The sequence below is a fragment of the Carassius auratus genome, chromosome 16 (assembly GCF_003368295.1).
Source record: "Carassius auratus strain Wakin chromosome 16, ASM336829v1, whole genome shotgun sequence".
Taxonomy (NCBI): Eukaryota; Metazoa; Chordata; class Actinopteri; order Cypriniformes; family Cyprinidae; genus Carassius; species Carassius auratus.
This window is the reverse complement of record NC_039258.1, coordinates 18002430-18025544: the sequence shown is the minus strand read 5'-3', so window position 1 is coordinate 18025544 and position 23115 is coordinate 18002430. Positions and strand designations below refer to the sequence as shown.

The 23115-nt window shown below is 36.5% G+C and overlaps 1 protein-coding gene across 3 annotated transcripts; it reads left to right on the top strand.

Annotated features, from left to right (window-relative positions):
• Positions 1–737: 737 nt before the first annotated feature.
• Positions 738–19565, top strand: LOC113116404 (zinc finger protein 26-like). 3 transcript variants are annotated; one of them, XM_026284552.1, is made up of 7 exons: positions 738–816; positions 4966–5129; positions 8315–9758; positions 11201–11633; positions 14709–14803; positions 17318–17748; positions 18685–19565. In XM_026284552.1, exons 2-7 carry the CDS (start codon positions 4968–4970, stop codon positions 19207–19209), a joined length of 3090 nt encoding a protein of 1029 aa, XP_026140337.1. In that variant the 5' UTR covers positions 738–816; positions 4966–4967; the 3' UTR covers positions 19210–19565. The 3 variants fall into 3 exon arrangements, with proteins under 3 accessions (XP_026140337.1, XP_026140335.1, XP_026140336.1); XM_026284550.1 differs by having other exon boundaries at positions 11198–11633; XM_026284551.1 differs by lacking the exon at positions 738–816 and adding an exon at positions 2092–2879 and having other exon boundaries at positions 11198–11633.
• Positions 19566–23115: the final 3550 nt, after the last annotated feature.

Here is a 23115-nt window from a genome sequence, read left to right as displayed (position 1 = left end):
ATTCCATACATCAAGATATTCACATCCAGTCTTTTCTAGTAGTTAAATCAACTTCCTGACTACAAACATGTCAAGTTTCAAAGCTCTCAGAGCTTGTGTGATTGATCTGCATTAGTTTATATGCCTTAACTCCCATACGGACAGGCTATATTTTAGTCCTTTATTGGTTTTGTGGTGTATAACAATATCTGTTAATTTAACAATCTTAGCAGTAAAATATTTTTAGCCAAGAATCCATTTCATATATGGGAGACCTTAGAGATGAAGAAAAACATTGTTGGGTTTAGTTCTACCTCCGGTAGGGGTATCTCGAAAACTAAAGCACTTTTTGACCATTTGTCACTAGCCTATTTGGGGCAGTTTTGATATAGAGCTGCGTGACATCAGCATAACAATGGAAGAAAAACCAATGTCTGCTGATGACATACTCGAGAGGTAACATATAGATGGCAAAAAGGATGGGACCAAGAACTGACCCCTGCGGAACACCACATGTGACGGTGGACAGCCTGGACTTACATCGTCCCAACATGACATGTTCAGTTCAATTAATATACTTTATTCTTATTCAGTTAATAAAATTTATTTTATTTCGTAAATTTCAAAATCCAATTAAAATAGTCATAGATTAACTTTACCGTCTTCGCTGATGTTGAACCTGCAGAGCCCTAGATGACGTATTTTTGGCAAGTACGCTTGACTTCAGGGGAATTCTATTGGCGGACTTGAAAAGTGCAGCGGACCAATGAGATCGTGTTTTGTTGAGACGTTCCAAATAACATTTCTGACAGTTACGAAAGGGGAAGGCCATAATCGGTGAGTTGTATATTTTATTCTACCGGAGCAATACTTTTTTGCGACTTAATCAAGGTTATTCACAGTTTCTGTAATTCAACAGTAGCTGTCGTCTCGGAGACTCGACTGGGGGAGACATTCGCCCTTCGCTAACGGGCGGATTCCGCCAAACTACCACCGAAGAAGCGCGCGCTGCCCTTCTTCGGCGCTTCTCTCTCGCTCGCGCTCGGCATTCAGTTGTTTGAGCGCGACCAAGCACCCATAGCGGCTGCACTTTGAACAGATAAATATCAATAAACCAATGACTGTGGCTCTGTAAATGCATTTCTCATATATTAACCATCTTTCAGTAAAAGGAAGTTGGTGCATCTAAATGCTAGCAGGCCAGCAGAGCCCGCTAGTTGAGGCTGCTGGCTAACTGGTGTTAGCTCATTAGCCTGTCGGCGCAGCTTCTTGATTCTGCTGTCCCTCCAGATCCTGCAACTATCACATTTCCTGTGCAACAGAGAAACACATATAGCTTATTAACAGATTTAGGGGTTAGCTGCAGACATAGTTATTAGTAGATGGCCATTATATCTGAAAATCTAAATGTTTATCAATATCGGTATAGTGTCTTATGACCGATATGTGAAACCGTTGTTAATCATTTTATGTCTGTGTTTTGACATTAAAGTCTAGAAGTCATTAATTAATTAATTTTTTGGGCAAAACTATAAAAACTCATTATGCATGATAAAAAACAAAAAAATCATCTAATATTTTTAGTAATGTAGAAAGTTATATAAATACATAAGAATAATTATAGCACAATTTTTATTATTATTTATTTATTCAGAAGCAACTTAATGAATACTGTGGTTTCCGGTTAACATATTGCCATTGTTTTGTGATACTCTTCTGGTTTTATGGCATTTATATATATATATATTTTTTGACAATCATGGCAATGATGAGGAACTGACATATGTGACCCTGGACCACAAAACAAGTCTTAAGTGTAAATTTTTCAAAATTTATATTTATAGATAATCTGAAAGCTGAATAAATTCGTTTTCCAATGATGTAAGGTTTATTAGGATCAGACAATATTTGGCCAAGATACAACTATTTGAAAATCTGGGTGCAAAAAAAAAATCTAAATACTGAGAAAATAGCCTTTGAAGTTGTCCAAATGAATTCGTAGAAATGCATATTACTAACCAAAAATTAAATTTTGATATATTTACAGTAGGAAATTTACAAAATCTCTTCATGGAACATGATCTTTACTTAATATCCTAATGATTTTAGGCATAAAAGAAATATAAATTTTTTACCCATACAATGCTTTTTTGGCTATTGCTAAAAATATACCCCAGCGACTTAAGACTGGTTTTGTGGTCCAGGGTCACAAATACTTAAGTAAAAATGTGTGAATATTGGTGACAAAATGTAATATGCAATATGTAGAACAACAGTAAAAATATTTAACTTAAATGCATTTCTGTTCAAATTTAAGCTGTATATAAAACAGTTATTATTACATATAATTAACTTTTAAAACTTTATTTACATGTGATCTGTTTAGTGACCTACCCGATGCATTTTGTTTTTAAATATCGTTGACCTGATATTGAAGAACCAGTAGCTTCTTATAAGGAAAAATTAGAATGACCGAGTCATATTTAAGCTTGTTTTGTGACATTTCAGCTTTAATTATTTGGTCTTTTGTGCCGTCTTTATAAATTATGTGGAGTGAAACTAATGAGTGTGGCTTTGTTTTGCCACAGTTTGCACGCCATGTAGCACTCAGCCCCCTCATGTTAACACTGATAACATGCTGTAAGGACATTTCACTTGCCATCTGCCATGGAATATCTGTTATTTCACACTCATCCTCCTGTCTTCCTTAAAACATTTCCATCCATCCTCTTCCTGTCTGTCACTTCATGGAGGTGTAGGATGCAGCCTGAATCAGCCCAAAACTCTTATCAATGCTTCAGTTTCGTAGATCTAAATGTTTGTCATTAAAGACTTTTTTGGCATAGTTGTCTTTTTCTTTTCTTTTTCAGTTTTGAGCTACATTCCTGTAAAGGTTTAGGGTCAGTGAGATTTTTATTTTATTTTATTTTTTAAGTCTCTTATGCTCTTATTGCATACAGTAACTCTAATAACTCTTGTCTTTTTAAATATATTTTAAATAGTTTATTCCTCTGCTGTAATTTCTCCAGTCTTAACAGTAACATGATCCTTCAGATATCATTCTAATATTCAAGAAACATTTACTCTTATTACCATGATATGTATATTTTCCTAAAAATAGGAAGTTCGGAAAAAAAGTTCTGAAATAGAAATGTTTTGTAACTGTGTACATTTATTTTTTTTCCTGCCGTTTTCGATACATTTTATTAATTGCTAATTAAAAGGATTATGTAAAAAAATAAAACTACTTAAAATAATAAATAAAAAATGCCATAAGCTTTTTAAGTATAGGTCAAAAAACCCTAATCCTTGTAAAATAAATAAATAAAATTTAAACAATTGAAGACTATGTAAAAAAATAAATATATATATATATATATATATATATATATATATATATATAGACCCATCTGCTTATACAGTGGGGCTCGAAAGTTTGGGCACCCCTTGAAGAATCTGTGAAAATGTGAGTAATTTTCAAAACATAAGACAGATCATACTAAATGAATGTTATATTTTATTTAGTACAGTCCTGAGTAAGATATTATACATAAAAGAAGTTAACATTTAGTCCACAAGACAAAAAAAATGCTGAAATTATTAAAATAACCCCACTCAAAAGTTTGGGAACCCTTGGTTCTTAATACTGTGTGCTGTTACCTGATGATCCTCGACTGTATTTCTGTTTTGTGATGGTTGTGCATGAGTCCCTTGTTTGTTCTGAACAGTTAAACTGAGCAGCGTTCTTCACGAAAATCTTTAAGGTCCTGAAGATTCTTTAGTTTTCCAGCAACTTTGCATATTTGAACCCTTTCCAGCAGTGACTGTATGATTTTGAGATACATCTTTTCACACTAAGGACAAATAAGGCACTCAGAAACCACTATTAAAAAAGGTTCAGACGTTCACTGATGCTCCAGAAGGAAACAAGATGCATAAAGAGCCAGGGGGTGAAAACTTTTGAACACGATGAAGATGTCCAAATTTGTCTTATTTTGTTGAAATATGATTTTTTTCCATTTAGTTATGCCCTTCGTAAGCAACAGAAAATACTTTTATGTTTCCCGGTACACAAATTAAGTACAACTTACCTTGATCTTAAAATTCCAAAAGTTTTCACCCCCCAGCTCTTTATGCATCTTGTTTCCTTCTGGAGCATCAGTGAATGTTTGAATCTTTTTAATAGTTGTGTTTGAGTGCCTCCATTGTCCTGAGTGTGAAAAGATGGATCTCAAAATCATACAGTCACTGCTGGAAAGGGTTCAAATATGCAAAGATGCTGGAAAACTGAAGAATCTTCAGGACCTTAAAGATTTTCGTGAAGAACGTTGCTCAGTTTAACTGTTCAGAACAAACAAGGGACTCATGCACAACCATCAAAAAACAGAAAGACAGTCGGGGATCATCAGGTAACAGCACACAATATTAAGAACCAAGGGTTCCCAAACTTTTGAGTGGGGTTATTTTAATAATTTCAGCTATTTTTTTGTCTTGTGGACTAAATGTTAACATCTTTTATGTACAATATTTTACTAGGGACAGTACTAAATAAAAAAATAACATGCATTTAGTATGATCTGTCTTATGTTTTGAAAATTATTCCCATTTTCACAAATTCTGCAAGGGGTGCCCAAACTTTCAAGCCCCACTTTATATATATATATATATATATATATATATATATATATATATATATATATATATATATATATATATATATATATATATATATATATAATATATATATATAGGTATGCATTAAACTGTCCCCAATACCTCTTTTTGTTAAATTAATGTTAAGTGCTAGATACTTTATTTTTTTAATTTGTCACTTTTTTTTAAATGGTCCAGTTGGAGTGCAAGTAGGATTGCTGCAGTTTATTTTTAGTTGTACAAAAGATGGCATTGTTATTGGAGTCAAACCTTTATACCCTTCAATCAAACTTGTATTATTGTTTTACTTATATTCTTGTGTGTTTTGAGCAGCCATGGAGTCCTCTTCAGTGTACATGTGCTTTCCCTGTTATCGGGAGTTTCCCACACTGGAGGAAGTGCTCGCACATCAGATGACCTGCACTGCGGAGAATCCACAACTGTTGCCCAATGAGACGCCCATCGAGGCTGCAGCCACCGCCGCCGGTCTGCCACAGGTATAGACACATATCTCCCAGCATGCACTGTTCACCCCTAAACTACTTCACTACTTTATCTTTCTGATAAAACTCCCAGGAAATCATCTTCTTCCTAAGAGTCACATGAGATGGATTTGTCAAGTTCCTTTTCATTAAAAACAAGCCAATTTTTCTTTATGGTGTTACTCAGCATTATCTTTAAATGGGGTGCATTAACATGTAGCTTCTGAAAGCCTGTGAAAAATGTAATCTATTTTATCCCCTTAATACCCCTTGAACTCGTAACTATAATTATCCAAAATAGACTAGAAAATTTGAAGAGCAGCTTCCAGTAATCCTGAATGGTGAGCTGAAATGTAAAAGGATAATTTTGTAAGCGGATGGGTTTTTTACGCAACTGCTAATTTGCCTCTTCACTACAGGGGGGAAATGAGGCACTTGAGATTCTGTCTTTTACGCTCTGATGTTGATGCACTTTTACTCTAGTTGTTATAAAAACAGTCAAGTTTGAATTAATGCTTGACTGTTTTTATAATGATTGGAGTAGCTCTCTTCAAGTTAGTTATTAGTCACAGCTGAAAAAGACATTTTCTTTCTTTCTGCATTTGAAACAAGTAGCAAATCACCACTCAGGAAAAAGGGGAATCAAATGAGAAAATGTGCCTTTTCATTTTTGCATTGTCATAGACAAAGCCTCCAACAGAAATATTCAACTATTTCTCCATATAAAGGTTTTAATTAGAAATGGATATGTTGCTGTTCCGTTTTCATGTAATGGGCTTTATATATAGGCCTATATTTCAATTTTTTTCATTCATTTTCTTAAACAGGCTTTTAAATGCATTAAATAAGCGCAGACTTAAGTATGAATACTAGCAATACAGAGGTTTAATTGCAAGGATCAAAGCTCACATAAAAACTAGAAATGTCATTACGTTGTGAAACGTGATTTTGAAAATGAATATACAAAGTACACTTTAAAGTGGTGAACAATTAACTTACAGCTTTCTTTTAAACAGAGGCAGGTGACAGAGTATTGACAGACATGCCACAAGTTTGTTTTAAGTTGGGTTTTAATTATTTTAAAGGGTTCATGAACTGAGAAACCAAAATCTTTTAACAAATAGGTCACTGTACTATAAAAACATCCTCAAAACTTATTTGTTAGTCTAAAAACATCTTATATTGAAGGCAGTCTGCTACAACAAAAGCTTGTGGAATGTAAAACTCTGATGTAATAGTGTGGATAAGCACCGCCTCCTCAGAAGAAGTTAGCCCCGCCCACCGATTTGCCCATGTAGTGTTAATTATTACTTTCTAAATTATGTTTTTTGATGTACAAATGTTGATAACATCATAAGTGGATCTCAGAGGGCAGTACAAAATAAATAAAAAAACATGAAAACGTTTTTATATCAATATTTTTCACCTCATTTTCAGTATGTGATGATAACGCTGCTCCATTTCAGCTGGTGAACGAGACAAGGCTGCAGCCTGTTATGTCCGTTTCGCAGTGGCATCGTCTCTTTGACTTTGTTTTTAGATCTCCATCTGCTCTTATCTCATTCGAAACATCCGGTTTACGGATGTCCTCAGCCAAACCTCCCTGTCTCTCTGAGTCATCCTCTACTCTTAATACCCTCTCATCAAGATGGCTTAAATGGGTGCTTAAACTATTAAAAAAAGATAGCATGGCAAACACAAACAGTTTGTGCCATGTCAGTTCAATGGGATGTCGCAGCCGGTTGCGTCAGATGATGGTAACACGGACCCCCACGCTGTGCCCTTGATAACAGTGTGAATGTTAGCTTGAATTGAGTGTGACATGAGCTAACTCCTCGAGTTGGTTTTTACACTCTGTGAGAGCAATCAGCACCGGGGTGTTTCCTCTCGGTCACTGTGTTCGGGAAGAAGTTCAAACTTGTTTGTTCTTTTTCAGTGTATATAAAATATTAAAGTCCTTATACAATACAAAAAACACTGTACTGAAAACCCAGACAATCAAGTGTTACATAAATATAAAAAATCAAATAAACACATTATTGGCATTGCAACTGCTTTGTACAGATTCAGATGTTTATGCATGCTTTACACTGAGACATTTTAAAATGTATGTTTCTTTCCAACACAAATTTACAATTTAAGCAGTTAAGATGAAATATTTACGGAGCCCCGCACATGACATACAGGAAAAAAGTAGGCTTAAACGTGCGCACGATTTACTTTTTAATCCCTCGATTTATAAATTGTCCACACAATTTACAAATTAATTCCCTCGATCTGCTAAATCGTGTACACGATTTATAAATCGAGAGAACAAATTACTAAATTGTGCGGAAGATTTAGCAAATCGAGGGAACAAATTTGTAAATCGTGCGCACGTTTAATTAAGTACATTGAGGGAAGGAATTAGTAAATCATACACACGATTTATACATTTTTTCTTGCATGACATGCAGGGCTCCATAAATGTTTAAAATAATGATGAAAATCTGAAATAAATTTGAAAAATGTAGAATAGAATTTTTACAAATGGCTTCTGTGAAGTATAATTTATGAAAATGGGTCAATGACAAATAAGAATTTGAGTGATAAAGAGAAGTAAATATATTTTTTCTTTAAATTCATATAACTTTCGAAATTAATTGAAGAAAGGTTTAAATGTTATAACATTGTTCAAATATGTTTTTAAATACATAATTTATTTCTTACAAATATTAATTATTAATTCATCAATATTGAGTTTTGGAGGAGTTTGCATCACATGACATGACGATGAGAACCAACTTTGCCTCGTTACAAAAAATGCCAGATTATCTGATATTTTAAGAGATGTATTGACATTGCAGAGAAGCAGTTAAAATATTTTTCTAAGAAATAATTATATTAAATAATAAAAGGTTTATGCCAAAAAAGAGAGATAAATATTATTTATTTTGAAGAGACCTTTTGTTTCCGTGAAGTCTATGCTTTCTTTCATCTCACTAGGTGGTGATGCAGGCTGTGCCAGTAAAAAATAAATAATTATATGTATATATATATATATATATATATATATATATATATATTTTTTTTTTTTTTTTTTTTTTTTTAAAAGAGTGACATATCATTGACCCAAAGTGCTATTCCAAACTTTTATTTTGCTCTGCACTTGTCATCGTTTGTCATGAGTACTTGATGTATGTTTTCTTTCATCTCACTAGGTGGCGATGCAGGATGTGTCAGTTAACCAGATCCAGACTCAGACAGCTGTTGATCTGTCATCTCTGCTAGAACAGAAGAAAACTCTTCAGGTGGATGCTCCACGTGTTCTGTACCAGTGCGCTGACTGTGAGGTTCTCTTTGATGCTCTGTCACTGTGGCAGCAGCACCGCAAAATGGGTTGTTGCCTTAAGACGGGACCGGGACCGGGACCTGGACCTGGACCTGGACCTGGAGGAGAGCAGAGTGTTGAAAGTGCTGCAACAGCAGCCCAAACGCTTCCTACCCAGACAGAATATCAGGACGTTGAGCAGTCACAGAATTCACACGAACAGATGGAGGTGAAAGAAGAGGGAAGGCAGGCTCAACTAAAGATGGAGAGCACTAGGCAGGTATTTGTGGCAGTTGGAGAGGTTTCTGGAAGAGTAGCGGTGCCTAAGGCCGTACAGAGAAACAGTGTCCCCATAGATCCTCAGGAAACTGTGTCTGTGGAGTCCTCAGCTGAAGAAAACAGTCCCGCCACAAGGCGCAGAGGGCAAAAAAAGGCCAAGCCCCCCTCCAGCCTGCTCTGCGTGGAGTGTGGGCAAAGCTTCAGCCTGGTTCCAGAGCTTGTGACTCACCGTAAGAATCAGCACGGCTTAAAGGATGCCATACACCGCTGCACGGTTTGTGGAGAGGGCTTCCTCAACACCACTCTTTTCCTCTATCACCGAAAGCAGCACCGCTCCGAGGTGGAGGACAAGCCCAAGCAGGCTCAACCTGCCATTCCTCAGCTCTCCACAGCCATCCTAGAGGCCCCAGGTGAGGGTCTCTTGCTTTTAGCCACAGCCGGAGAAGGCCAGAGCCTAATGGAGGTGACCACTCTGGAACAAACCATAACTGAGACCCCTGTAGCACACGTGGAGGTTGAGCTGGACAATGATGGGATGAGAGGATCCGAGGCTCTCCAGAATGAGCAGGAACCTGCCACGGAAGGCACAGAGGTTTTGGTGGAGAAGATCGTGGAGATGGTGGAGGAGAGGAATGAAGCAAACCAGGAAGAAGGTATGGAGGTGGTCGTTGATAAGATGCAAGAAGATGAGGAGATAGAAAAGAGCGCTGTTGTTGAGGAGATCCAAGGAGAGGTGGAAAGCAGCGCAGACAAGGAACCTGAAAAAGCTCTCTCTTTGAGCAAAGAAGGACTGAATTTCCTCTGCCATCAGTGCGGATCTGTTTTCACCAGTGACCAGGAGTTGGCAGAGCACCGCAGAACCGAGCACGGCTTGGAGGCGGCGTTGCACACCTGCACAGAGTGTGGGGCTGACTTCATGAGCACCACACAGTTCCTGTACCATCGGCGAGAGCATAAGAACGCAGCTGCGGGAGATCCACCTGCTGGAGAAGTGAAAGGCAGGCTGTACCCTACTGATGGGAAACACGGAGACAACGTGAACCTTGGACAACCAGGTCAGACTGAGTGCTTGCAACACAACACCATTCCAAAGAGATCTTACTAAGTAGGAAATCCATACTGGCATTTTACTAACTGACAATGTAACTATGATTCTGGTACACAAACAGACCTGAGAAAACTCAACTCAACTCAACTCAAGTTGAACAATACATAAAAGAATAGTTCATTTACTCACTGACATCTCATTCCAAACTTGTGTGACTTTCTTTATTCTGTGGAAAAGAGATTTTAAAGAATGTTGATAAGTTAACCAAACAGTTTTAGTTGCTATTGACTTGTATGTCCTTACGAAAATTAACCATGGTTTTATTGTAGTTAACGTGTAGTAACCATGGTTCTGATTGCCATATGTGTATCCACAGTTTTGATACAAATACCATGGTTAAACTTTGGTTAGTGTAGCACAAACATGGTTAATTTGTGGATACCATGGTTTAACTATAGTAACCATGTTCTTTTGAATTTATTTGTAATAAAACCATAGTTCATTTTCATAAGGTTGGTCCAACAAAAACAAAAAAAACACTTAGTTTGTCACATTTTATGTTTCACAGAGTGTAAAAAAAGTAATTTATTTATAACTATCCCATAAAGTCAAAATTGTGAAGTTGCTGATTAATTATTTTCAAGTACTGAAAGTACCAGATGAATTACTTAAAATCAGAACATTTCAAAAATGGGATCTGGAGTCCACAAGGGTTCAACGGAATATTTTCGAGAAAAAAGTAAAACGTTTTTGTAAAAAAAAAAAAAAAAAGAAGAAGAAAAAAAAAAATTCTGCTTTATAAAGACATCAGAGCATCAGATCAGAAACCATTATAATAATCATAAATATTTAATTATATGGTACATATAGTATTTTAATAGTAGAAAAAAACTAGTTAAGTAAAGTTTGTTTAAAGTAAAAAATAAAATAAATAAATAAATAAATAAAGATTTTTTGCGGTATTATCTGACTTATCAATTATTGATTCACAAGATCATATGTGACCATGGACCACAAAACCAGTCATAAGGGTCAATTTCTCATTTTGGTTATTGCTAAAATAAACCAGTGGCTTAAGACTGGTTTTGTGTTCCAGGGTCACATATGTACAGGTAGATGCATTTTATTGATTTGTGAAAACCTGCATGTAACAAGTCTCTGTTAAAGGTTGTGATATGGTTCATTATTTAATCAGCATTTACATTTATGCATTTAGCAGACACTTTTATCCAAAGTGACTTACAGTGCATTCAGGCTTTACATTTTACCATCGAACCCATGACCTTTTGCGCTGCTAACACAATGCTCTACCACTGAGCCACAGGAACACGGCATCTCACAAAGTTCTTAAAGTTTAAGCCTGAAATGTATCAAATGAATTCACTATTACGTGTTGACAGTCTCCTTTGTTTAGATTTCCTGTTAAAAAAGTGTTTCTGTCGGCAGCAGCAGACGGCACCATTGAGGCTCCCGCCAAGCTGTGCCGCGACTGGTCACGCACTGCCCTGCCCCACGAGTGCCCACATTGTGGGCAGGGCTTTACGCGCCGCAGCCGTCTGCGCGAGCATGTGTTCCAGCACACAGGTGAGAAACTCTTCAACTGCAAAATTTGCAAAAAGAGCTTCCCGTCTCCGTCCAACCTGCTACGTCACAACCTGACCCATGGAGGATCCCGCATATTCAACTGTCCCCTCTGTGACAAGCGCTTCTTCCAGCCGACGTCACTCAAACGCCACATGCTGATTCACCAGGGGGATGAAAGCCAGGAACGCAAGATCAGAGGCAGAAGAAAAGGCAAGGGACAGTCGAGCGATGGGGGTCTGCACATCTGCCCAGAGTGCCCAGCCAGCTTCAAGTTTGAGTCCCAGCTGAAGAGTCACAGGTCTGTGTGTTTCATCCAATAATCTCAATTCATCATCACTTTCAGTAACTATATTAATATATTAATATATCAATTCCAGAGAAGTTGGGTCATTTTGTGAAATGCAGCAAAATCAAGAATCTGTGATTTGTTCATTCCCTTTAACTGTTATTTAATTGACAAAAGTAGAAAGAAAAGAATTCCAAGGTGCACTGACCAGCGTAAATGTATTGTGTAAATATCATCACATTTTGACACAATCAGATCTCTGTGTGAAGCACTGGCTGTTGCCAGACTCCTTGTGAAAATCTCACTGGATTATTACAGTTAATGGCAAAATGAATGATTTCCAAATTATATTTTCTAATGACACACTACAGCAGAACATGGAAATAACTGACATGAAACCATTTAAGTTCTAATTTACTTCTAATAATTTTGGCCACCACTGTATATCTCTTCTTTTGTGTTCCATAGAAGTAAGAAAGACACATAGGTTTGGAATGACATGTGTTCATCCTCATTTTTAGCTTGTTTTCAGAGATGATCTTTATTTCATCTGTGAAATTGAAAGGTATAAGTAGCTGGCGACAAAAACGTAAATAATCTCACGCTGGTTATCAAATCTGATCTTTAGGAGCTACTGTCTGCACTGCCATTTAGCAAGTGATGAAATCTGATCCGTTTGCTCAGACAGTGCAGTCAGTATCCGGTGCATCAACATGGGTTGTTGTAGTAATGATGTGAGCGTCAGCATGATGCCAGACTTTCTCAAACAACAACAACTCCACATAGCTGTCAGTGTGGGAAGAGAGGACGGAAAACTGCCTCTTCTCCTGTCTATCATGACATCTCGCTGCGGTGCTGAACTACGAGGTGTGTGAGAGAACAGATGAGTTTTTTATGTATACCAAAAGAGTGAGTGAAAATGATCTTTACAGCTGTAAACATAGAAAGCTTTACGTGTATTTTTTTGTGTGACGGGATTGAGTCAGATATACGAAAACGTTTGATTTTTGCTGCCTGTCTGAGCAAAAGGGCCTGATGCCAGATTCATTTAAACGGGAACTTGACTTGAGATGACACCGGGCTAATCATAGATTGTTCTTTTTGGTTAACAAGCTCTATTTGGGCCCTTACATGTTATAGTCAACGTCCCTACAGGTTTTTCTGTACCGAAAACACTTGCCCTGTCAAACTGTACAACAGCAGGAATACGTCTGATTAGCAATGCCTTATTTTGGCCTCCAGTCAATGTGAATCTTGAAGAAATAAAAACAGGAGCTCTAAACAGTCACCATAGACATTAGACATCTTGCTGCCATGTGGTTTTGCTTTACTCAAGATATGAAAAAAATTAAAAACTTTTATTCTTCAAGGATGCATTAAACTGATCAAAAAACAGCTTCCACATAAATATTAAGCAGCACAACAGTTTTTGTCACGTTACTTGAGCACCAGATCATCATATCAGAATGATTTCTGAAGGATCATGTGATCCTGAAGACTGGAGTAATGATGCTGAAAATCCAGCTTCGCGTCATAGCCATAAATTACATTTTATATCTAAAAATAAGCAAGAAATATTTATTTTAATTTGTAATCATATTTTAGATTACTATTTTTACAGCATTTATCAAACAAAAAAAACAAAAAAACAAAAAAAAAAATCCAGCCTTTATGGGCATAAGAGACTTCTTTGCCTAACACTTAGAAATCTTACCGACCCCAGAGTTTTTATATATTTATGGTAGGACATTTACAATGGTGCCGGTCATATAATTAGAATATCATCAAAAAGTTGATTTACTTCACTAATTCCATTCAGAAAGTGAATCACCTGAGCAGTGTCACAAATAAATTGTGTATAACCTAATGAAGTTTGATGTAAGTAAATAAGACACACACAGAGAATTGCCTACATTTATATTTTACACGTTTCATATATTACATATTTACACATTGACACGACGTCTCGAAAATGTATAATTAATTGTACATACATTTTCCCCTTTGTTTTTCACAAAGGAAATATGTGTAGCAATGTAGGAATGTGTCAAGAAGAGGGAATGTTTCCAGTAAAGACAAAAAAAAAAAAAATCGAAACATGATGGATTTTCAGATTGAAATGCTTGGCATAGTTAAACACTTAGGGAGCAGAAAATGAAAAACATTCAACAGGGTGAATGCTTCTTCCTGCTAAGTACCTTAATGATGGTAGTGTGAGATATGACTGCTTTCCTTATGTGTTTGCAGTTATTTCCTCTGTGTTTGGTGTCATCAGCATACTGACTACAAATGAATGTGGTGTTACTTACTCTGAAACAAGCTGAATTCTAAAGAAGTTCAATAACCAGATTTGGAGAATGCCTCTTTATAATACATTGTGAGATTATAATGCTTGTCTAATTATTTGAAACTCTATTCACAAGGGCCTTCATTACTGGTTCTCTCATAATGCTCAGTGGCACAGGAGTAAAGCACATTAATGCTGCAATTGAACAGAGTTATTATCTCGGTACCATCAAACTTTCTTGATTTTCCAGAGCAGTGATACAGCTAATAAGATCAGAAAGCAGATAAACTGTTCGGTTGTTTACAACTAATAAGCATTTGTCAGTTAATTACTGAAATTGCATTCTAAATTAAAACATCAATAATAATAATAATAATAACAATAATAAATCAGATGATATTTCTTTCACCAGTCATTTTACTGAGGGCACTGGTTAAAAATGACAGATTGCCACAGGACTGGAAAGTAAATATAAGCAGTAATTATTGATTTCAGGAATAATTAGTAAGGCCCCTGCTGATTTGAATCCCCTGCGAGTGGGCTTTAAGACATTTATAGAGTCTGCCACTCTCCCACACGCTTCAGTTTAGTGACGTTTCTTTAGCTCAAAGACAAAGTTGAAGCTGCATTATTTACCGGTGATGTTAATTATAACTCTATGCACGTACATGACTGTGTGTCTTATGATATGTGGGTGAATCGAAACGTAAATTTTCTCTCAGCGATTGGTGCTGGATTGGCTCCAGGGTTTGCATGATGCAGCCTTTCTTATTCACTTTCTCTGTTTTTCGCTGTTCTAGACTCCTACACACCAGCCATCCCTTCCCTTGCAATGTGTGCGGGGAGGCATTTATACGACGCAAAGAGCTGGACCTCCACTCTCTCATCCACCAAGGTCAGCCTGCAGGAAACACTTACACACTCAGCCTTTTGTCCTTACAAGCTCTCATTCACATGCTATTTTCTACATGATTAGTGTTAGGATTAGGCCTAAAAATTGATTAATGTAATTAAATTAATTAAACAAGATGATCATTGATTTAATTGAGCGCATATCATTTGGGCTTCAACTCATTTGGACTACAATGCAAATTTTCCAGGATTTGTGATCTCAAACTCACTGAAGCTCGCTGCAGGGGTAAGTGGTGTGATATTTCCGGACCAGGTACCGAGTGCTGCCAATCACAACACACACTGGACCAGCTGACCAATCAAAGCACATTTCGTTTTTCAGAAGTTGGGCCAACTATTCGAGCCGTTCATGCCAGACAGGGCAGAGAGGTGTTGAAACAATATAAAATATGTGAGAAATAATTATGTTTTTGGAGCAACCTAGTATGAGAGCCTATTCTAGTACAAAACAAAATCAAGACTTTTTATAAGAGCATAATAGGACCCCTCTAAATAAAAAACGTATAAACATAAAATTGAATATCAATATCTACATCTAGGTGTGTGTGTGTGTGTGTGTGTGTGTATGTATATATATTTGAGTGCTCTTTTTTTTTATTAACTACAGCTTACTACTATATATATATATATAGTAAATAAAGCTACTTCTAAAGCTACTGTTTGTATTAACTGTTCATTATATCGTAATAATAATTATAGTAAGTAAATCAATATGGATATCCCAAGTACACTCACAAACTCACTTTATTAAGTGGCCTAATCAGTTTCTTCTTTCGAGTCACAGCTCTGTGTGGGTTCTTGTTTGTTTCTGAACACACACACACACACACACACACACACACACACACAAACTCTCTGACAGATCTGTCAAATGAATGAGCTTTCATCGATTGCTTCCAAGTAAATAGATGGGGTCAAAGGTCACATTGATCAGGATGGGTTGTGTATATTGATAAGATCAGCTGCTGATCACTATCACCTCTGATCAGAGGCTCTTACACGGATCGGTTCACTGCCGCAGCTGTTCCCCTCTTGAGCTGAACAGAAGCAGAGAACGAAGCAGGATAGATTTTTTTATGCAGGTGTAAATACGGGAGTGCAGAGTCACAGCCCGACAGTTTGAATGCCCTGCATCTAAACATCACATCACCCGTGACCCCCATAAAGTGCTGTTATTTCTGTGTATGCGCTGTGCATTCTGTGAAATGTCTGTTTATCAGATAGCTGTCTCTGGTTGGTCCTGTGTAAATAAGAGGGAGCTTTTTGTGTGCTCATGTTTGTGTTGCTATCTTCGTCTCCGGCCCTCTTTTTAGATGAGGAACAATCGAAACATGTTTGTTTTTCTCAGTCTATAACAAGTAGAAGATTATTTTTTGTGTGCGTGTGTGTGAGGGAACGTGTGGGAAAAAGTTATTGGATAACTTGCCCATCATATGAGGGTAAACTCTGTCATGTCCAGGGTAAAGGTCACTTTTTAGAATATATATGATTTATTCATATTTTAATAATATTTTATCTAAAAATATTTTAACTGGGCACACGGTTTAGTATTAAGCATCACACGTTATCCTATAGTTACCCGTCTGATAAAATTATTTGCTTTAATAATGTAAATTACAGTGAGAATTAACCCATATTCTTCTCAACCTCAAGCCATCCTAAGTGTATATGACTTTCTTCTTTCAGATGAATATAATCTGAAAATGAGATTAGTTATATTTAACAATGTCCTGTCTCTTCCAAGCTTTATAATGGCAGTTTTTGAAATACAAAAAAGTGTGTCCATCCATCGCAAAAAGTACTCCACACGCCTCTAGGGGGTTAATAAAGGCCTCCTGAGTTTACAGTTTATAAAGTTTTATGTATTGGTAATTCATCAAGATGTATGACATATGTGTTTAGACTTGGACAAATTAGCTTCGATATAAAATATATTTGACCTGCATCTAGAAAATGTATGTTTACATTTCTATAAAAAACATCTTTCAATCCTAAATATTTTATAATTTTTCATCCCTCAGTTTAGAGCTGTATGGTGATTTAAATATGGACATGTGAACACAGTAGTAGTTTCCATCCACATATTTACATGCGTTTTAGGACATCATAAAAAAGCTGTATGGAAATGGTAAGAAGTGCTAAACATTTTTAAATGTGCATGAACAAAGTGCTCAATTGAGGTTGATCTTTTTTTAATATGATTTGGAAATTTGGCATATTAAATGTGATAGAAAACCTTTACTGAATAAATTCCTGAATATAAAGTCATGTGACTTTGTCTCAACAGATCATATGACTGGACAATTTTATTATTGATCATTTGCACCAGTTTCCCAGGAAGCAACAGTTTAGTCCTCTTGAACACACAGAATGGAATCTGTGCTTTATTTAGAAATGTTAATGTTAAGAAATATTCAAAATGTTCACTTCAGTTTGCCACTTACATAGTGAGTGACACATCTTACCCCACTCTCAAACTCTCTGTCTTTGTTTGTAGATAAAGAGCCAAAGTCGTGTCCTAACTGCGGCTCTCAGTTCCTGAATCAGACAGTGCTGGACACACACCTGCAGCGCTGCACAGGGGAGGACAAGGGCCGCCGCAGATATAAAGGTCAGGGAAGAGGCAAGGTGGGAGGTCAGCTGGAGTGCGATATGTGCGGCCACCGCTGCGTGACTCAGGATGGTCTTGACCTGCATCGCCTCTCCCACACGGGCCAGACGCCCCTGCGGTGCCCGCTCACCCCCTGCAGACGCCGCTTCGCCTCCAGCACTGCTCTAGGGGAGCATCTCTTGGCCCACTGCTGTGGAGCATTAGGCAAAAGAAATGCCCCACGCCGATTCACCTGTGACTTCTGCGGAAAAGAGTTTGCCTACGCGTCCACTTTCACTGTTCACATGAGGACGCACACCAACGAGAGACCCTTTGAGGTATTTGGAGGGGTTTCTTTTTTTTTCTCAGGAAAGAGAGATCCTGAATGGCTGAAATAAGTGCCGGTTCCAGTGTTCATATTTATTGTGATTTTTCTTTAACATTTTTACGTCATTAGTTTTAGGCCAGCTTTCTCTGGCTAAAATATAATAATATACTGTTATTCAAGTATGTGCCATCAGTATGATTTTTTAATACTTTTATTCAGAAAGGATGTGTTAGATTGATCAAAAGTGACAGTAGAGATTTATAATGTTACAAAGTATTTCTAATAGAAATAAATGCTTTATATTAAACTTTTTTATAATTATTAAAGAATCCTGGGGATTTTTAAATTTACTTTCTACAAAGATATTAAGCAACACAACAGGCACAACAATAAGAAATCAATAATACAGTACATTAATTCAATACAATGCTTTCTGAAGGTTCATGTGACACTGAAGCTGCTAAGTTTTGAAATTACATTTAGAAATATATTAAAATAGATAATCTATTTATTTTAGTTTAATTTTAAATTATAAAAACATTTCACAATATTGCTGTTTTTACTGTATTTGTGATCAAAAAATGTATCTTTGGAGAGTATAAGAGTAATGTATAAACATTTAAGAATTTTAAACAATTAGTAAAAATGATCAATATTAAACATAAAAAAAACTAAGCTACTAAAATAGTAGATAAAATATATACATCTTTATTAGCCACTTTTCTTAACTTTTCTATTTTTTCAAGTCTCTGTGTTCTGCGTTTCTCATGCTTTAAAGAATTAAATATTTATTTTCCATGTTTCAAACTATTACTAGAAACATTATGGCATTCATTTTTTCATCTCGTTTCCATTATCATTTACGAAATCAGAAATTCTTTCATTAACAAATCAGCAATGATGAGAACAAGATTTTTCACTCATTCACCTGCTCTCTCTGTTTCAGTGCTCTCATTGTGGGAAGCGTTTCCGGCAGCTTCCGCACCTGCAGGATCACGAGCGCATTCATAGCGGCGAGCGTCCGTTCACGTGCTGGGTGTGCGGTAAAAGCTTCAGCGTAGCAGCGAGGTTAACTGAGCACGCTCGTGTGCACAGCGGCGAGCGGCCGTACATCTGCCCTCGGTGTCCAACTGCCTTCCGCTCACGACCCAACCTCGACAAACACATGCGTCAGCACGCCAACGACCCCGTGGATCCTTCCGCACAGAACGCAGATGATGACGCAGCAGTGCAGACCATCCTCTTAGTACAGGAGTCTTCTTCATCTTCACCATCCTCCTCATCTGCCATACCTGTGGTCCAGGAGGGCATGCTGGTGGCAGAGGAAGGCAGCTCCTCTGTGGTCTTCCTGCACTCCAACCTCAACATGCCCACCATCACTGTGCCAACTATCACAGTTCCCTCCATAAATGTAGTGGAGGGTCAGGATGTGCCTCACACTATTGAGGTTATCTTAGAGGAGACCGTGTAACAATATGATCAGATGAATGCGGGGTGAACGTGAAGAATTTTTGTTTGTTTGTTTGAAAAAGAAAGGCAGATACAGCAATAGGTATAACAATAGGTCAGGACTTAACAAAAGTTTGTGTGGATTTTCTGAGAGATGTCTCATTGATTAGGACATATTTCGCTTTTGCAATATAGAAATACAACAATTTGACATCTTTAAACTGGAGAAAATAAAATCACAAAGGTTTTTGCATATGAATGGCAACGCTGTAATTACGATTTGATCTTATCTTGTGGTTTGAGTGTTTTATCTGCCTTTAATACAAAAAGTGAACCATAATTTGTGGTGTTTAATTTTAATAAAAAGCTTGAGCCTGTTGGGGTCCGTTACTGTTTAATTTAAAGAGATTTTGACGTCAGCAAACTGGAATGAAGCTGCTGATGAAGTAGAAATGTTCTTGTCAACTCACAGATGACTGTACATGAAGCTTTGGCCAGTCAGGGAAAAATTATTTTTGCTTATCATATCGAATGAATTAAAGGTGCCATGTCAGGTTTTTTTTTTTTAAATCAATTCATTTTTTTCTACACCAAGATTGTTGCTCTAGTATTCTTGCACCCTGAACACTCCTAATTCAGAATGGCCATTCCAATGTTAAAAAGCCTTGAACTGAATGTGCTCTTGTAGTGTACTTTAAATCTAAGAAGTATATTTTTCCTTCAGTAATTTCTCATAGCATAAAAGGCTGCTTAAGTGTACAATTTCATGACTGTTTCTAACGTATTTTATAAAGTTTGACACACATTGTCAAGTTACAAATGTTACTTTAAAGTACATTTTAAATAGTTGTTTTAACAATGTTTTGTTGTTGACCAAACACACTAAAGCACAATTAAAGTACTTGATTATTTATTTAATTCAAATTGAATATATTTTATATATATACTCGTAACTAAATAAAATATATATCTAAATACATGATATACACGTTTCAATAGAAATTACTTTAGATCATGTTTTATTCCGGCAAAAATGTTTATCAAAACATTAAGCAGCACACTCGTATTTCGAAGATAGAATAAGTAATTATGACATTACAAATGAAGAATTGCTCAAAGTTATACTTGAGTGAGTTGGCTAAATGCATTTAATATAAATTTAAACTATAATACATATTAATGACATGCATTTAATTGTCTGGAAACATGACACTTACTGTAAGCTTGTGTCTGTCAATCATTTTGCAAGTTCACAGCTGGCAGTCCATATATGGGAACCGGAAGCGTAGCGTGTGACGATGGATGAACTTGAATAGGTTTTCGTTAGAAACCTGTGGAATGTTCGCGAATTCTTACGGTTTAAACTGCTACAACTTCAAAAGTAAAAGATAAACACCCCCCCCCACAAGACTAAAGTGAGTATTGATAAGTTAAAGCTTTTCAACGTTTGAGGTAGCTGAGAGACACGTGAAAATGGATGGCGTTTTTTGTGTTTTGTTGTTGTTTGTGCTTCTTTCCAGGTAAATATAAATCAGCGGAAGTTCTAGAAAGGATAACATTCCTTGCATGTAATAATTGGGGTTTATTACTGGGGGTAGTATAGATTGAGCTGCTATAGGGGTGCACTGGTGCAGAACATTAAGCAGAAACCAACTTAAAAATTAAAATGCACAGCTTTTAAGTGACTTGAGTTATTTCTGTCATCAATAATAATATATGATAGTGAAAATAAAAGAATAAGCAATTCTTCAGCAAGGTAATATATAGTTCATCATCCTCACTATAGGCCACTTATGGTTGCCCAGCAACATGTATGCAGTCCCAGGTGTGCTGCACCGGGAAAAAATGGCCAGATATTTGCAGAAAAGTAATTTGTCCAACCTATTTGCCTCAGAATATTATGCTGAGAATTATGCCTCTCTTTCTGTGCAAGCACAAATGAAATAACGGGAAAAAAAGTGGTTTAAATTTCAGTTTTTCTCTATTTTTTCACCAGCCTCCCAGAGTACAAACACAGTAAATGATCCTGCAGTTTTGGATGTAAGTGATGACTGCAGTGAAACCAGCACTTTGGGCTCTTTAACTGCAAATTTTGTCGTGAATTTTCACTAGTTGAATGAGGTTTGAGTTGAGCTCCATTACCCCAGCTCATTGAGAGATTGAGGCTAAGTAGAGCCATTACTGGAGCTCATAGTGTTTGCCTGCACTCGCTTCCTTGCTCCCTCAATTTACTCAGGACCCGCTGAACTCCTCCCCATACAGCTGCTGCATCATTATGATTAGTCCCATAAATGATAGACAGAGATATCGAAACAGCATTTCCCTTCCCTGCACTGAATTCCCAAATAACCATTTGATAGATATCTTCCCCAGCTCATTAATTTACAGACTTTGTCTAGCAATAACTCCGTGACCTTCATGTAAATGGGCAATCTGGCAATTTAAGATGCACCAGCGGTATTTTTTTGTCATTGAGCTGCTTTAGGGGACAAATAAATAAGATAATCGATTTATACAAAATGCTTTTGATTGAATCTACTTTCTGTTAACACCAACATCTGTTAACCAACATTAGATAAACAAAGAGTAAAGCCTATGCCTTTAGAATTTAAATAAAATCAGCTATTTTTGGAAAAATACAATGAAATATTTTTATTGTATAAACAATGATCGACTAGTAAAAGTTTTTTTATTTTCTTTTTTTTTTTATTCAGTTGTAATTCTGAATAACATTAAATAATAAATATAAATCCAAGTACTGATTTTCTGATGTTTTTGCTAGCATTTGCTAGTATTTTAGCAAAGACAGAATGGCTGTTTTGTAGACAAATCAGCTGGTGAGTCAAGCTCAAGGAAAAAAAATGCTTATTAACTTTTTATGTGTAAAGTTAAATCTCCTTTGTTGCCATGATACCTAAATGTAAAAGAAAAAGACTAAAATTACCATAAAAATAACATGAACAACTTATCAGCTAAAAATGTATAGTAAGTGGTATTGTAAGAATTTATGTAAGTGGTTAAATAAAATAGCTCCATATTTCTGCTTTTTAAAATACTGGCCCCCATTCACTTCCATATAAGTTTCTCACCGTAACCTTGAGTTTTTATTAAAATTAAGGGCAAGTCATAATATTTTTTTATTCATTAACATTATGGCACAGATTCTGTTCATTGAGCTAAACAGGTATCAAATTCTATGATGTTTTATCTGAGAAAATTATTTGAATCATATACAGTGAAGATGAACTGATAAAATATTATAAAAAAAGGAAAACAAAAAGCTGTGTAATTTCCTCGGTCAATAAGCCTTGAAGAATAAAACCATTTAGTTCGCCTTTATCCTTCATACTGTTTAATCTTGTAAATTCTATAAATATCTACCCACGAGTACAAGCCGTGAGGCTGCATATTCAGTGCTGAGCTGAAACCTGCTGACCTTACAATACACCAGTGAGTAAAGACTACGAGTGTCAGGTATAGACGGACCGCAAATGTCTGACCCTGATTCTTCTACACCTGTTTTACTTGTTCAGTGAGCGACTTTGATGTGATGAGATCTGTTTTGTGTTTAAATGATAAAGATATTTGGACGATGATGCATATTTTTGTGGCATGTGCATATAAGTCCTCTCTTTCTCTGCATCTGTCTCTTTGCTGAGGTAGCTGTACCTACTGTGACTTTGACAAAGTGTTCCCCCTTGTGTGTTGCCCCTCTGTGTATGTGTGTGTGCTATATCCGTACTGCAGCGCGTGTATGTGTGATGCTGCGGTATATATATTCATTAACGAAAGAGACCCATGAGCTTGTTTGTATATAGAAAAGAAGCTCTGGCCCTCATGGATTGCGCTGACCCTTCGTCTTTGTGTGTTTGAGAGCAAGAGAGAGGGTAAACGTGATGAATGAGGTGTGGATATGCTGATTTAGCTA